At 46.4% G+C, this 17069-nt stretch overlaps 1 protein-coding gene across 1 annotated transcript in view; it reads right to left on the reverse strand.

The window, feature by feature from the left end:
• Nucleotides 1-17069, reverse strand: part of LOC139380657 (collagen alpha-2(IV) chain-like) — a 113796-nt gene that overhangs the window by 47531 nt on the left and 49196 nt on the right. Inside the window, exon 4 of the mRNA XM_071123559.1 lies at nucleotides 10975-11055. Within this exon, the coding sequence (XP_070979660.1) occupies nucleotides 10975-11055 (81 nt within the window). The remainder of the gene's footprint in view (nucleotides 1-10974; nucleotides 11056-17069) is intronic.

Genomic DNA, 17069 nt, shown 5'->3' on the forward strand with positions numbered 1-17069 from the left:
TACCCCAAGCGACTTACAGCTGTAATCGCAGCAAAAGGTGGCGCTACAAAGTATTAACTTAAGGGGGCTGAATAATTTTGCACGCCCAATTTTTCAGTTTTTGATTTGTTAAAAAAGTTTGAAATATCCAATAAATGTCGTTCCACTTCATGATTGTGTCCCACTTGTTGTTGATTCTTCACAAAAAAATACAGTTTTATATCTTTATGTTTGAAGCCTGAAATGTGGCAAAAGGTCGCAAAGTTCAAGGGGGCCGAATACTTTCGCAAGGCACTGTATTTAGTAAGTACCAGGACCATGTGTTCTGTTACTCTGCCTCTCACAGCCCTGACCCAGACTCAGAGGGGTTCTGGTGGAGTACAGCCCCTTTGTGCCCTGTCCCAGCCCCCATGTTTCTCTTGGACACACTCCCTGAAAATCAACATCCTCCTTGCCTCTCTCCATGGTGCCCAGGGGGATGTTGGGACTCAGTGTGCCCCTGAGGGGGTGAGGAGAGGAGGGGTCCCAAACTGGCTGGCCCGAGGAGAAATCAACCAGCATGAATAAATGTCTGGGGAAATAAGAGAGTGTGTTTAGATCTTAGTGATCCAGCCAGCGAGAGGTTAGCAGATCAGCTTCCCGTCTTTCCCTCCCCATGGCTACATGGCCTAGTTCTGAAAACCCTCCCAGGACCTGTTTATATAAAAATGTTTGTGAAAGGATCACATGCAATATGGACAAACAAAGGGGGATATGATACAGTATATTATATGAATATGTTTGGCTGTTGAAAATGAAATAGTCTGGAAAACACAACAAAAACTGCATCCAGGGGGAAAGAAGGGGGACCAGTGAGAACATTTCTGTCAACACCTATCCCTCCTGCTCTCATCCTCCTAAAACACACAGTTCTTCTGACTCATGATCCCATGTCTCTCCCTGCAGAAAAAAACAGGGGGGTGAGAGGAGGAGGATAGACAATGTGTGTCATTTGTCATCACTCTCTCTGTTTCTCATGGAGGAGTGAAGGAGTGTTTAACACAGGGACCGTACATCTGTCCAGCTGCTGTGGGCCGTTTACATTAGCCTTAATGTGTTTAGACTCAGATCTCATTTCTACAGATGCATCACTGTGCAGCAATAGGGCGCACGTGCAAACACACTTAACTGAAAGGGCCCAGACAGAGAGGGCCCAGATAGAGAGGGCCCAGATAGAGAGGGCTCAGAGAGCGATGCAGAGATGAGATAGAGGGATGGAGAAATCTACACATGATGCAGTTGACCAAGAAACATTCTCCCTCATGGGGACATTTCCAACAGGTTAGGGTATAGAGGTTAGTGGTTGGGTTGGAGTTAGGTTTAGAGTTTGGGTTAGGGTTACAGGTTAAGGTAGGGGTTAGGGAAAATAGGATTTAGAATGGAAATATATTTTAAGTCCCGACGAGGATAGAAGAACATAACATGTGCGCGTGTGTGTGTGTGCTAAGTCTCAAGGCTCTGGGGGATCTCAGGCTGAGAACAGCAGGGTTTGGCCCTCCAGTATCCCAGGGGTCTTTGGGAGCCTTACACCTGTGTGATTGTCTCACGCTGCTGGAATGAGACATCTGTGGTCTGAGGCCCAGACACATGTGTGTGAGAACTGGACCCAGCTGCAGTGTGTGTGTTTAAGGGAATCGAATAGGGGCGTGTGGCCCCTAAAAGCCATTGTTACATTAATCAGCACCGTTCTAGAGCCATTTCAGCTCATGTCCTTCCATGCAGTCTAGCCCCCCAGGCCATCGTCTCCTTCTGTTTACCATAGTTCTCAAAAGACACACTCCATTTCCTCACATAGCCACAATATGGCATTAACTTCATATGACACCACCGATGATAGAGTAACATATTAAAATGACTTTAGGGGAGTTGGACAGTCTTAAAAGCCACATAATACTGCATAAATAATGGAATAAAATATGGGACAGAAGTTCTAGACTCAGGAATGCATTCATAAGGAATATTTCATGCACAGTTTAAGATGATGATGCCATCATTAAATGGGCGTATTTGAGCGGTAATGACAAGGCGGGAGTATCCCAACGTTTTGCGTTGACTGACACATGGACAACAGCCAATTACATTATAGTCCATTATTGTCACGTTCGTATACATAATGAGCAGACCAAGGCGCAGCGTGAGTAGAGTTCCACATATTTATTAAAGTGAACCTTCAAAAAAACAACAAAGAATAAACGAACGTGCAATTTGTAGCGCACATAGCACTAAACCAAAACGAAACAATATCCCACAAACGCAGGTGGGAAAAGAACCACACTAAGTATGATCCCCAATTAGAGGCAACGATCATCAGCTGCCTCCAATTGGGAACCATACTCACACCAACATAGAAATACAAGACTAGAACACCCCCTAGTCACGCTCTGACCTATTGCAGGTCAGGGCGTGACAGTACCCCCCCCCCCCCCCCCCCTGGGTGCAGGCTCCGACCGCAAAACCTGAACCTGTATGGGGAGGGTTAGGGTGGGCAACTAGCGTTGGTGGCGGCCCCGGTGCGGGACACATTCAAACCGCGGATCTGACCCTGAAGCCGGGCTGAAAGCCACTGGGCACCGGAGCAGAGGAAGGCTCTGGCCATGGAGCGGGACTGGACGCCGTGCCTGGACTGGGCACTGGCGCAGAGGAAGACTCCGGCCATGGAGCGGGACTGGACGCCGTGCCTGGACTGGGCACCGGAGCAGAGGAAGGCTCTGGCCATGGAGCGGGACTGGATGCCGTGCCTGGACTGGGCACCGGCGCAGAAGAAGACTCCAGCCATGGAGCGGGACTGGATGCCGTGCCTGGACTGGGCACCGGCGCAGAGGAAGACTCCGGCCATGGAGCGGGACTGGACGCCGTGCCTGGACTGGGCACCGGCGCAGAGGAAGACTCCGGCCATGGAGCGGGACTGGACGCCGTGCCTGGACTGGGCACCGGCGCAGAGGAAGACTCCGGCCATGGAGCGGGACTGGACGCCGTGCCTGGACTGGGCACCGGAGCAGAGGAAGACTCCGGCCATGGAGCGGGACTGGACGCCGTGCCTGGACTGGGCACCGGAGCAGAGGAAGACTCCGGCCATGGAGCGGGACTGGACGCCGTGCCTGGACTGGGCACCGGAGCAGAGGAAGACTCCGGCCATGGAGCGGGACTGGACGCCGTGCCTGGACTGGGCACCGGAGCAGAGGAAGACTCCGGCCATGGAGCGGGACTGGACGCCGTGCCTGGACTGGGCACCGGAGCAGAGGAAGGCTCCGGCCATGGAGCGGGACTGGACGCCGTGCCTGGACTGGGCAACGGCGCAGAGGAAGACTCCGGCCATGGAGCGGGACTGGACGCCGTGCCTGGACTGGGCACCGGCGCAGAGGAAGACTCCGGCCATGGAGCGGGACTGGACGCCGTGCCTGGACTGGGCACCGGAGCAGAGGAAGACTCCGGCCATGGAGCGGGACTGGACGCCGTGCCTGGACTGGGCACCGGAGCAGAGGAAGACTCCGGCCATGGAGCGGGACTGGACGCCGTGCCTGGACTGGGCACCGGAGCAGAGGAAGACTCCGGCCATGGAGCGGGACTGGACGCCGTGCCTGGACTGGGCACCGGAGCAGAGGAAGACTCCGGCCATGGAGCGGGACTGGACGCCGTGCCTGGACTGGGCACCGGAGCAGAGGAAGGCTCCGGCCATGGAGCGGGACTGGACGCCGTGCCTGGACTGGGCAACGGCGCAGAGGAAGACTCCGGCCATGGAGCGGGACTGGACGCCGTGCCTGGACTGGGCACCGGCGCAGAGGAAGACTCCGGCCATGGAGCGGGACTGGACGCCGTGCCTGGACTGGGCACCGGAGCAGAGGAAGACTCCGGCCATGGAGCGGGACTGGACGCCGTGCCTGGACTGGGCACCGGAGCAGAGGAAGACTCCGGCCATGGAGCGGGACTGGACGCCGTGTCTGGACTGGGCACCGGAGCAGAGGAAGACTCCGGCCATGGAGCGGGACTGGACGCCGTGCCTGGACTGGGCACCGGAGCAGAGGAAGACTCCGGCCATGGAGCGGGACTGGACGCCGTGCCTGGACTGGGCACCGGAGCAGAGGAAGGCTCCGGCCATGGAGCGGGACTGGACGCCGTGCCTGGACTGGGCAACGGCGCAGAGGAAGACTCCGGCCATGGAGCGGGACTGGACGCCGTGCCTGGACTGGGCACCGGCGCAGAGGAAGACTCCGGCCATGGAGCGGGACTGGCTAGCTCCTCTGAACATCAGTGTTCTGACGAGTGAGCGCATTTTCTATGCCCGGCGAAATCACGCCTCATTAGCTCATTGCTATGGATGTACCAAATAAACGTCACTAGAAAACATCTGAAACAAATGCAAATGCAGCTACTTTTCAATTATTCTGGCTGCACTTTTTGACATGACTGTAAGTTAGCTGTAGTTGGCTAGCAAGCAAGCAAGCAAGGTATAAGAACTGGCAATGGAACATTTAGAACAAACGACTGGGACCACAAGGGGGGATTAACCATCATTTTCAGATAATTGACATGGACAGCCAATCCCACTCCACTCAGAGATACCTCTATAATCCACCAGTCTGAAGAGCCTTTGCCAGCTGGCCTGTCTGAAGTGTCCATATGGGTCAAACGTTCCGATTCTGGAAAACTCGTACTTTCCCAGGCTGGAGTAAAGCCGCCTCTCTCTCCCCAGCTGTGAAGGGCATTCCTAGACTGTTGCACACCGGACAAACGAGCCAATCAGGGCAGAAGTCCAAGCGTGGGCAGTAGAATGCGTTGAGAAGTTGACCCATCATGAAGTTGACCCATTATCAGGATTTGCTACACGTAGGCAATGATCCCTCTGCAGGTTAGGTGTCTTAAACTTAGCTTGGACAATGGGGAGATATGAAATTGAGGTTGAGCTGAGCACATGGAATATTCACTCCATAAAACACACACTGTGTATAGACCATTGACACAGACGCCTATAGTTGCTAACACACAACACCGTACGCAACACTCCACCACCAGTAACGTACCCTGCTCTGCTGCTCTCTCTCACTGAGAGGTAAATTAGAGTGGAGTAACAGCGGAACTGCGGGATTGTTTCCTCTGCAGCCAGTAGGCCCCTGCCCAGCGCTCTAATTGGCCCATGCTCTGGGCTCAAACCAGCTCCAACAACAGGCTACAACAGGGCTGACTGATGGAGAACACATGGGGTTGCCATGTTGACCCACCACTCTGGTCACATACCACAACAGACCCCAAAGACCCTTTCTCTACCTGGAGGACATTATAGTACCTCATCAACACCACAGGAAGGACCTTTCACATTTAAGACACATGTAAAGCTAAATACCAGCGGATTAGGAGGAAATGTAGTTAACACTTTGACCTGTGTTGTGTGTATGTGTGTGTGTGTTGGGTGTGTGCATAGAACATCGGTCAGTGTTACCCAGTGTTTGATTTTTTTGTGTAACATTTCTAGAGTTGATTCAGGTGTTAAATTAACTCTGTAAGTGTTAAATGAACACTCATTGGTGTAAAAGAAACCCTGTGTTGGTGTTAATAACCAGTGTTAAACCAAAACCACGCCCATCATTATCATATTTCCCAGTATGCTCTATTGTATGCTCTATTGCAGGTAGATTTTTTGAATTGTTTGATTCAATATCTATGTTTTTGCATGTATATTGATTGAATAGTAAATGTTATGCTACTCAAATATACATAAACATTTTTCTAAACTAATCCAATCTGTTACTTTGATTTATTGCACCCTTTGCTGAATGCTTTAGGTAGTCTCATATCTTAGTCTTCCCAGACCGGCAGCATTCTGAATGCAGGTTGCAGGGGAATAAAAATAAATGGTTGGAAATGTCCACTCGGGATGGATTCCAATAGAAATGTCACATCACTTTGCATCACTTTACTGTGACTTGCAGGTCTGACTTTCCCTGTAAACCATGAGTTTCAGGCCACTGTACTGTATTAGGCTAAAACTAGGCCTTAAAAATAAAGGCTTACAAAATATGTATTGTATTACAGAGATTTTTATTTGAATGATAATATATTTGCTTAGAACCTCACTTGATGAAGATCACTGGACAGAAAATGAATGAACGCAACAACCATGTCTCTGTCACTAACAAATACAGTCATGAGTGGTAACTCTACAATTTACTCAAAAGGGAAGGCACTCTGGGAAATATGCAAATAATTAGTGTGTACAGTTAACATTGATAAGTGTGGGCATGTACAAACACTGGACGAGAATTCAATTAACAAAAGACCCAGCTGCTAGGTCAACCCAGCATGAGAGTAAAAATACCCAACTGATGGTTAAATGAACCAATGTTTGGGTAATCCCAACAACCCAACTTGTTGGGTTATTCACGCAACCCAGCTGACTGGGTCAAAATAACCCATTGGTTATTCTGGACAATATTTTGCCAGCACTGGGCTACCAAATAACCCAAATTGGTGTATAGGCCAATAGACAAGATGTCTAACCGGTCAGCGAATCAGTCCAGATCACATCCCACCTGATCCTGCTCTGGTTAGGGGTTTATCTCACTGTCTTAGGCTCAATACACTGTGTCAATCAAACAGTTGTCAAAAATAGTTTGTTTAGTTTTTGATGAAGTTCAATCTATGCGGACATTCTCTAATAACGCCTAATCGAAAGGTTCACCAAGGTTGTCTCTCCTGCGCGCGTGCACACACACACACACACACACACACACACACACACACACAAGTACTGTAAATAGAACAAGTGGCCTCTCAGATCTTCCCTCAGAGGGACATGCCATGGCATTCCAGACTGTTCAAATATTCCATCCCTATGGAGACAGAGAAGTTGACGACGGGCGAGAGTACGGAATTTGGTATGTATATATGGCCCTTGTTTCATGGAACAAGGAAATCATGCCATTTATAGACACGCAAACACACACTGTAAACACCAAGGCATTTTTAACTCAAATGCCTTTAGTAAGTTGAACTCAAAGTCTTTGAAAAGCCATTATTACTTCAAATGTGTATGTGGTACTGACTCAAAACTAAATGAGAAGTCACATCAACTACATTTTTAAAAGTTATGATAACAAAGGTACTTTTTACCGAGCATACTCTACTGCAGGTTGATTTAAAAAAATAGTTTTTAATATCTGTGTTTTTGTATGTACATTAAGTGACTGATTCATCTTACGCAACACAAAGATAAACAACGTGTCCAAAGTCCTCAAGCTGGGCTAGCAGCTGGGTCTTTTTTTATGTAATCCGTATTTTCAGGAGGCAAGGCTTATTTGGGGTGTGGCTTTCAGATAGATCTTATTGACCACCTGTGAGAGTAAATGTCATTCCTCTTCAACATGTTTATATATAGTTATACACCTTCTGGAATATTATGATTATTTATTACATATTATAATAAGGTATGCCACCTTATTGCGTCCCGAGAAAGGGATTTACAGAGGTTTTTAGGGAATTCATAAATTTCTGTAAACCTCATCAAAGCAAAAATGACATATCTTAACATGTGATAACTATACAACAGAACAGATGAACGGGCATGACATTTACTTTCGGGTGGCAAAAAAGAAAGCCACAGCCCTACTAATCCACGCTTCCAGTCTTTTGATCTGACCCGCTGGGTCATATCTCAATAACCCAGCACCCATAACCCAGCACAAGAACCCAACATTGCTCTTTTTAAAGTAAATAACCCAACTAAGTGACCCATGCCTGCAATCCAGCAGTTGGATCAACCAAACAACCCAGCATTTGTGTGGCGCTGGACTGCACTCGACTGGACTAGGGCCTCTGGCCTAGAGGCTTTTGGTTTAATTTGTCCTTCAAAAGTCAAAATACCTCTCAAATATCCATACCTTGCTATCACCAACCTGCTATAGACACAAGTACATCATCTATTTTTGGGCTTGTCAAACCCTTCACATGCATTTGTCAACACTTTATAGTCTTATGGACACAAACACTTTTTGGACTGGCATTACAAGATACAACCCACAATAGCTGACTATGAAACAACTATGCGCTTGTATCAGTGCCTAGAGGAGTGTGATATTTTCTTGAACGCCCTCTGCGTATAAAACCCTCCACAGTCTGCCAGGGGGAGTGGGCGATAGGAGTAGAGAACAACCCTGCCAAATCACTTCTCTGCCCGATGCTAAACAGCCATGAAATTACCATCTCTGGAACATAACTTTCCCTCACACAATCAACTCCTCTCTCTGCTCTCTGTCAGTCTCTCCTTCCTGAGAAACCACAGCCTCTGTTTTTCCTACAATAACGAGTTCTGGAGGAGATGTCAACACGCTGAAGGACCATGGCGTTTTGGGAGATTAGGGTTGTTAGATTAGGGTTGTTCCTCAGTGTAGTCATCACACAGATGTCAGACCGATGAATACGAGAAAGTGTTGGTCGATGCCCTTCTACAACTGCATTGCCACATCCACATAGTGTCGAGCAGCCGCAAACACAGAACAAATGCATGAATATGATCGACCCCTGGGAGGTGTTGATATTTGCGAGGTCGCCAGTTAAGCCGCAGACAACTGTCATCCATTCTGAAAAGATGTGGTCCAATCCAGGGGTTTATGAACCATAAGCAAAAGAACGTGATGAGTCCACTGCTGCATTATCTAACAACCCCGAGAGAGAGAGATAGATGGAGGGAGAGGGATAGAAGATAGAAACAATAGATGGAGGTAGAGAGAGATAGACAGAGAGAAATAGATAGTTGGAGAGAGAGAGAGAGAGAGAGAGAGAGAGAGAGAGAGAGAGAGAGAGAGGAAGAGAGGGACAGACATCTGGGAGGAGAATCTTTTCTGTTTGGTTCATGGACTAATCCATCAACCTGACGAGCAGAATATGTGGATTTGGCTCATGGTCTAGAAAATGTAAGGTGCAAATAGGAAAGCAAAAAAGAGTAAAACAAAAGACAAAACAAATCTAGAAAATAAACGAGGATTGTGAAAACAGACTATTGCCATTTTAGGATATTCAAACAAAATATTAGGCCAAACCTGCTATCAGCACGAGTGTTTATAATGTTAAACACAAATGAATAATTTACCAATATACAGTATAGACTTAGAGAAAAAGGTACTATCTAGATTCTAGAACTTTAAAGGGATCTTTGGCTGTCCCCATAGGACAACCCTTTGAAGAACTGTTTTTGGCTCCAGGTAGAATGCTTTTGGTTCCAGATAGAACCCTTTTGGGTTCCATGTAGAACCATTTCCACAGAGGCTTCTCCTATGGGGACAGCCAAAAAACCCTTTTGGAACCTAAAGAGTGTAACTAGGTCTACTGAATGTGTGAATGTGAGGGTGTGAGAATAGGGAGTGATAGAGACCAGCGGATGTTTTTCTTTTGTTTGCTGCAACAAAGGTCAGGGGAACAACATTCCAAGATGCCAACTAGGGAGATATCCCCTCTTACAGCCTTGGGAGAGAGAGACAGTGAGCGAGAGAGTGAGAAAACATAGACGGTCTGACCCTCACTCACAAGGCCTTCGCATCCTTAAAGCTGTGGAATGTTCTTCCTGTCTCTCCCATCTACTCCTCCTTATGGGGTTTCCTTTAACCACGGTGACCGTAAAGGTCAGAGGCATACTGTAAAGTCGACCCGGTAAATTCCCAAGTCCCAACACAGCCGGGTCAGACTACAATTCCCTCAAGCCACATTCTTTTCTTTTTAAGAACTCACTAACAAAGCATTCTTCTTCTCACTGGCCCTGTGTTTTATGAACGGAATAACTTTGTCCTTGTGGTTTAACGTCACATAAAGGTTGAACTGGGGGGTTAACAGGGGGGTTAACAGTTCCTATGAGAATACTTTGAAGATGAGTGGGAAAGAACCAAACTGGGCACTGAGCACATTGTAGGAGATACTACACAGCCTTTGATCAGCTGATTTATGAGTGAAATCTTTGGTTTCAATACTTAGCATTTCTTTGTCTGAGTTTAAGCATGCATGGTAACAAGGGCTCTGTTTGAATACAACTCTTCCCATATTATCAGTTAGACACTGTGTCCCCTGTGACTTTCTAGCTGGTCTCCATGGTAATCAACCACCCTCACTCCTAAGAGATAACACACACACAAACCGTCAAGGGGATATCAAAGCTCAATGCCAATAAGTGATTGGTTCCTCTCACAGATCCTCTCTCCTTATTGGTTTATTGTGAAGCCCCTCTGTCTCTCCCTCTTGGTCCATTATGTTATTATGAGCCTGGTGTTTAGTGTTTCACTTCCTCCCTGCCTTCACAACATCTGTCATGGATCTCCCCCACTCTCCTCCCCACCTCACCCCCTATCTCCTCCCCACCTCACCCCCTATCTCCTCCCCACCTCACCCCCTATCTCCTCCCCACCTCACCCCTTATCTCCTCCCCACCTCACCCCTTATCTCCTCCCCACCTCACCCCTTATCTCCTCCCCACATCTCCTCCCCACCTCACCCCCTATCTCCTCCCCACCTCTCTTCCTGTCCTCTGTTCCTGTCCTTCCTCTCCTCCATTTTACGAACAGGGCCCTGACCCTCTAGAGGAGGGTCCAGTTCGCCACCCACCCACCCCCTCTCTTTACTGTTAAGTTAAGGGTGTGAGTTTCACCACTTTCCCTAACAGCATGTGTGGTGAGGTGATAAAGACGTGAGACAAAGAGGTTGGACAATAGCCCATTAGTAGATATACTGGGAGTCAAACAGTAATTGGTCTGAGTTCATGTGTTACGCAGATAGAGAGGTCCATATTGATGAAGGTCTCGTTGGGTGTTATCACAGTGGCACTGTTATGGTGCTTTCATACCTCCTGAATAGCCAATGAATACCTTCATTATAGGTATAGAGTTGAGGAGAGGAGAGTTGTGTAGAGATGGAGATAGAGCTGGGGGCACATAGTGTTGTATAGGGGTTAGACAGCCAAACAACGAAGAAAATATGACTTACCCTGGCGCCCTTCTCAGGGAAACATTTGCATCCTCCGCTGCAGTCTCTTCCTCCACATGGCCCATTGTGCTTCTTACCACCCTGGAGAACATAACACAGAGGACTGGGTTAGAGACAACAAAACAATATCATGATAACTCACCACATGAGAGGAATACAGTAATGACCGCAAAATATACTGTCTATCAAACCCAAGGAACAATTTGTTAATGTGTAGCTTAAAGGTGCTCTATGGTATATGGATGTGAATAGTTGAACAGGCATGTCACTTAATTGTTATACAGCAGTCTATATAGTCATATGATCTGCTGTGCTGTGAATGTTGTATATATATATATATATAAATATTTATAAAATGCAGAACTGTCTGTGTGTGTATCGCGTGGTTGTACACTGTCTGTATAGACTAGTTGCTAATGACTGTCGGGTCATTGCATGACTGCGTATAATAGTCTGAGTGCTGTCTGGGATGTGTACTTTATAGTGGTCTGTGGGCTTTATAGTGGTTCATATGACTCATTTCAGCCATTAACCCCCCTGGACTTCCAGTCATTAACCCCCCTGGACGTCCAGCCATTAACCCCCCTGGACGTCCAGCCATTAACCCCCCTGGACTGATATCTTTATTCTGACAGTGAGAATGGGCTTGTGAAAAATCCCCAGACTCCCCGTAGAGACGTTAGGCTGCATACCAGTACTACTACAACAGGGCAGCCTGTGCAGGACTGGACACAAACACGGAAAAAACTATGAGGTCAGTGTGGACATGTCACATGACACGATCAAAGACAGAAGTCCCGTAGCCTATGGTGGGTAATATTTATACATTACTAGCTCAAAACAATGAATCTGTTTAAAAAAAGTTAATTAGTGGGTGATGGTTATTTCAAACGAACTGTGGGGACAAAAAAGCACAGGCTACATTGCCCCATCCCCCACTAATCTGATTGTGGTAGTGGGGTGGTAGATGCCAAGTATTCAGACCCCTTAACTTTTCCACATTTTGTTACGTTACAGCCTTATTCTAAAATTGATTAAATCATCCCCCCCCCCCCCCCCCATCAATTTACACACAATACAAAGCAAAAACAGGTTTTTAGTATTTTTGTATTAAAAACAAAAAACTGAAATATCAAATTTACATAAGTATTCAGACCCTTTCCTCAGTACTTTGTTGAAGCGCCTTTGGCAGCGATTACAGCATCAAGTCTTCTCGGGTATAACGCTGCAAGCTTGGCACACCTGTATTTGGGGAGTTCTCCCATTCTACTCTGCAGATCCTCTCAAGCTCAGTCAGGTTGGATGGGGAGTGTCGCTGCACAGCTATTTTCAGGTCTCTCCAGAGATGTTTGATCGGGTTCAAGTCCAGGCTCTGGCTGGGTCACTCAAGGACATTCAGAGACTTGTCCCGAAGCCACTCCTGCGTCGTCTTGGCTGTGTGCTTAGGGTTGTTGTCCTGTTGGAAGGTGAACCTTCGCCCCAATCCTGAGCGCTCTGGAGCAGGTTTTCATTAAGGATCTCTCTGTAATTTGCTCCGTTTATCTTTTCCTCGATCCTGACTAATCTCCCAGTCCATGTTGCTGAAAAACATCCCAACATGTCACCAACATGCTTCACTGTAGGGATGGTGCCAGGTTTTCTCCAGACGTGACGCTTGGCATTCAATCTTGGTTTAATCAGACCAGAGAATCTTGTTTCTCATGGTCTGAGAGTCTTTAGGTGCCTATTGGCAAACGCCAAGCGGGCTGTCATGGGTCTTTTACTGAGGAATGGCTTCCATCTGGCCACTCTACCATAAAAGCCTGATTGGTGGAGTGCTATAAAGATGGTTGTCCTTCTGGAAGGTTCTCCCATCTCCACAGAGGAAGCTCTGTCAGACTGACCATCAGGTTCTTGGTCACCTCCCTTACCAAGGCCCTTCTCCCCCGATTGCTCAGTTTGGCCGGGAGGCCAGCTCTAGGAAGAGTCTTGGCGGTTCCAAACATCTTTCATTTAAGAATGATGGAGGCCACTGTGTTCTTGGGGACCTTCAATGCTGCAGACATTTTTTGGTACCCTTCCCCAGATCTGTGCCATGACGCAATCCTGTCTGGAGCTCTATGGACAATTCCATCGACCTCAGGGCTTGGTTTTTGCTCTGACATGCACTGTCAACTGTGGGACCTTATATAGACAGGTGTGTGCATTTCCAAATCATGTCAAATCAATAGAATTTACCAATCAAGTTGTAGAAAGATCTCAAGGATGATCAATGGAAACAGGATGCACCTGAGCTCAATTTGGAGTTTCATAGCAAAGGGTCTGAATACTTATGTAAATAAGGTATTTCTGTTTTTTTTTTATACATTTGAAGAAAATTTGAAAAACCTGTTTTCGCTTCCTCATTATGGGGTATTGTGTGTAGATTGCTCAAGATATAAAAAAAAAAAAAAAAATTTAGAGTAAGGCTGTAACGTAACAAAAATGTGGAAAAAGTCAAGGTGTCTGAATGCTTTCGGAAGGCACTGTATTTAATGGAAAAGAGATGTTTTATGTTTCTGGACGATGCACCATGCTGCCTTGTTGAAAACATGACCGAGTAGCGCAGGTTACTGTTCCATTTGAGAATGGCGCTCCTCCCTCACCGCTTATGCCGTTTACGTCAAGGGCCATAGACTGGTGACCCGCAGCTCAGCATAATCCAATATGCCCATTGAGTCCATAGTGGACCATGCAAGGAGTCTCTAAGGCTGGTTTATCTTCTGACATCATTGGACTGTGTCCTCCTACACCCCCCACCTACACAGTTACACCAGGGCCTGCTTAGACAGCAATCGTCAGCCTCAATCCCTCAACCCCCCTTTTCAAAAAACTCCCAAAACGGTAAAAACGGTCACTTTATGTCCTCAGCAACACAAAGTGGCAGATCTGGACTGGCAAGAATTGTCCCTCATTACTGCGACCCAACATGTTAGGCACAGATCTGACAAAGAGCACATTGAGACCCTCCCCGGGCGCACAAAGAGTCTTTCACCATGCAGACGACGTCCTTTCATGATCCCCTATCTGCCCCAACACAAAGGACCTTGTTCTCGTCCCCTATGGAATGCATGGGGCTCAATTTCCTCTCTAACTGGCTGTATCTATCTGAGGATCTGTGAATCTAAAGGAAACCCGTCTTTAGCAGACCATAGAGCTGCAGTAGAGCCATAGTGTGGGAAGGAATAGCCCAGAATGAATAGTTGCTGAATGGTAGGCCTACACCAAAGACTTGACTTGAGACAGTGTCATTCAAATCTATATTCCACCTGCTTTTAAAGATCAAAACTTAATCTGCACAGACATTACAGGACTGGACAGGTGAAAGCGTATCTGGTAGTCAACCAGCATCCTCCATATTGCTTCCATCCAACCTGTATTCTCGCACCAGTACAGGTGCAGCAGAGGATAAGGAGAGGAAGCCACGTCAGACTATTGGGATGGACCCTTGCTGAGATGTGACATCACAGAGGCATTGCGTGAATCGCCTGGACAGTGGACTGGAAACCCCACAAGCTACACAATAGGATACATCACTTCCGGACAGACACAAAGGACAAAGACGTTTCACCTCCAAAAAAGGACAAAAACATAACATGTGCCTGTGGAATCCATTTGGGTTTGCTGTTTGGCCTAAAATAGTTGATGATTATTTCAGCTGAAGACAATGATATTGTGTTACAGTACATCCTGCCCCATCACAACAACCTGCACTTTCCGACATCACCTTTTCCAGGCGCTACACTAATTACCTAAACATCTTAGCTTAGGGGCGGCTTGGAGGCTTTTAACATGGTCCTGTCCATGAAGTCAATGGTTAATCGAGTTAGTTAACAACTATTCACATCAAATGAAGACGTGATTTATTCATTTCATAGACTTGCAACTGGGTCAACCAAAGGAGGTCAAAGGTCAATTGAATGAATTCGTTCACAAGACACAAACCACAAAGGTATTTAATTTCCTCACCATTTGTTCTCTCTATCCTCACTCCTGTTCCTAGAGGAAGTACCGAGTGTGGAGGCTTTTGTCATAGCCCAGCACTAACACTTTTACTTCAGCTAGCTAAGCATGGTCTTGAGGATTAGTTAATTGGGTTGGGACAAAGGCCAGCATACACTGCAGCTGTCCAGAACCAGCGTTCCCAGCTCTCCAGAACCAGCGTTCCCAGCTGTCCAGAACCAGCGTTCCCAGACATGAAGCCAGACGTCCTCCTAGAATGTTGTCCCTGAACAGTTGATCAGACCAGACCACCCACGTACCCAACACACCAGCTGAGGCTTTGGCTCAGGGACAAGCATTTGGATTATTGCCATTTATCTGACACCTACATTATTTAAAGCCATTGGGCCAGAGGACCAAGTCCCTGTCTCGTCAGTGACCTAATGAACAATGGAACCAAACTCAACACTATAGCAGTGTGCAGGACAGCCAGGGTGACAGAGGAAAGCTTCAGAAAGACTGCCTCACACGAAGATCCAAGATGGAGGACGGAATGGTAATCTGTATGACTCTATGTCTGTGGAGTGTAAAACAGAAAACTTCAGACCTCCTATGTTAATGTACAGTAAATCTCATATAAAAATTGACATGATGAATTGAGACAGGATCTGATCCGTCTTCTCCCCTATTCTGAATGAATTGGACAGACAGATTGCTATAGTGAATGGCTGAGCTATAGTTTCAGTGCCTATCCTGTTTGTTTCTAGGAAACCCAACATGACAAGCACCAAAGGGAATCCAATAAGAGAGACTGTATAATCTGTAAAAACGTTTGTAGTTGTCTCTGTGACTGTCCAATGTTAATTATCTTTCATGTTTCATGCTCAGAACTGGCTAGACTCTGTTGTCCGCGAGACCCTTCATGGTCACAACCATCTACTCTCTGTGGGCTGTCTGATCAGAACACATGCATGAAAATTGGAACCATGTGAAGGGCAGGTCCGTGGCACTTAAATCCAGCACTCTATGGGACTATGTTTTGACCAGGGCGATATCTAAAAGTCTAAAGAGCATGACCGTGACAAAACACCAAAAGAAAAGAAAATGGAAAACATTCCCATATTTCTGAATCCAGAATATTCCAGACAACATTGACCGCAACAATAAACAAACAGTCAGACATGCTGTCTTACATGGGAATGAGACAAAAAAAGAGAGTCTGGGATAAATTAGACAAGCATCACACACATGCACGCACATACACACACACACTGTCAAACTGTGATGTATTTATTTTTTGGGACATGCCTACGACTTCTTGTATAAAAACACGTCTGTCTAGTTGTGGAAGTGGTGCACATCGTAACTCACCCAGATAAGCGTTACGAGCAAAGTCAATAGCTTTGTTTCCTGTACAGTCGATCTTTCCCTGAAACAGGTACCAAGAATCTCTTCCCATTAAAACACACTTCAAAGACTGTGTAACACATGATGATTTACTTTGTCTGTGCCTAAGCTATCTCTTACCATACTAAGACTGGAGAGATGTGATGTAAGCTGAAGTCTACTTTAACAGGAAAAACTGGACAAAAAGTGAATTGATTTGCCACAGTTTTTGCAGTATTACTTTACTGCCTTTGTTGCAAACAGGATGTATGTTTTAGAATATTTTTTTGATGACAGCCTTCCTTCTTTTCACTCTGTAAATTAGGTTAGTATTGTGGAGTAACTACAATGTTGTTAATTCAACCTCAGTTTTCTCCTATCACAGCCATTAAACTTTGTAACTGTTTTAAAGTCACAATTGGCCTCATGGTGAAATCCCTGAGCGGTTTCCTTCCTCTCCGGCAACTGAGTTAGGAAGAACGGCTGTATCCAAAGTGTAATTAATAACTTCACCATGCTCAAAGGGATATCCAATAGGTGCCCTTCTTTACAAGGTATTGGAAAATCTCAATGATACTTGTGGTTGAAATTCAATGCTCAACTGAGGAACCTTGAGCTAATTGTATGTGGGGGTACAGATATTAAGTAGTCATTCAAAAATCATGTTAAACATTATTATTGTACACAAGAGTGAGTCCATACAAGTCATTATGTGACTTCTTAAGCAACATTTTACTCCTCAACTTATT

This window comes from Oncorhynchus clarkii, chromosome 22 (assembly GCF_045791955.1).
Source record: "Oncorhynchus clarkii lewisi isolate Uvic-CL-2024 chromosome 22, UVic_Ocla_1.0, whole genome shotgun sequence".
NCBI lineage: Eukaryota > Metazoa > Chordata > Actinopteri > Salmoniformes > Salmonidae > Oncorhynchus > Oncorhynchus clarkii.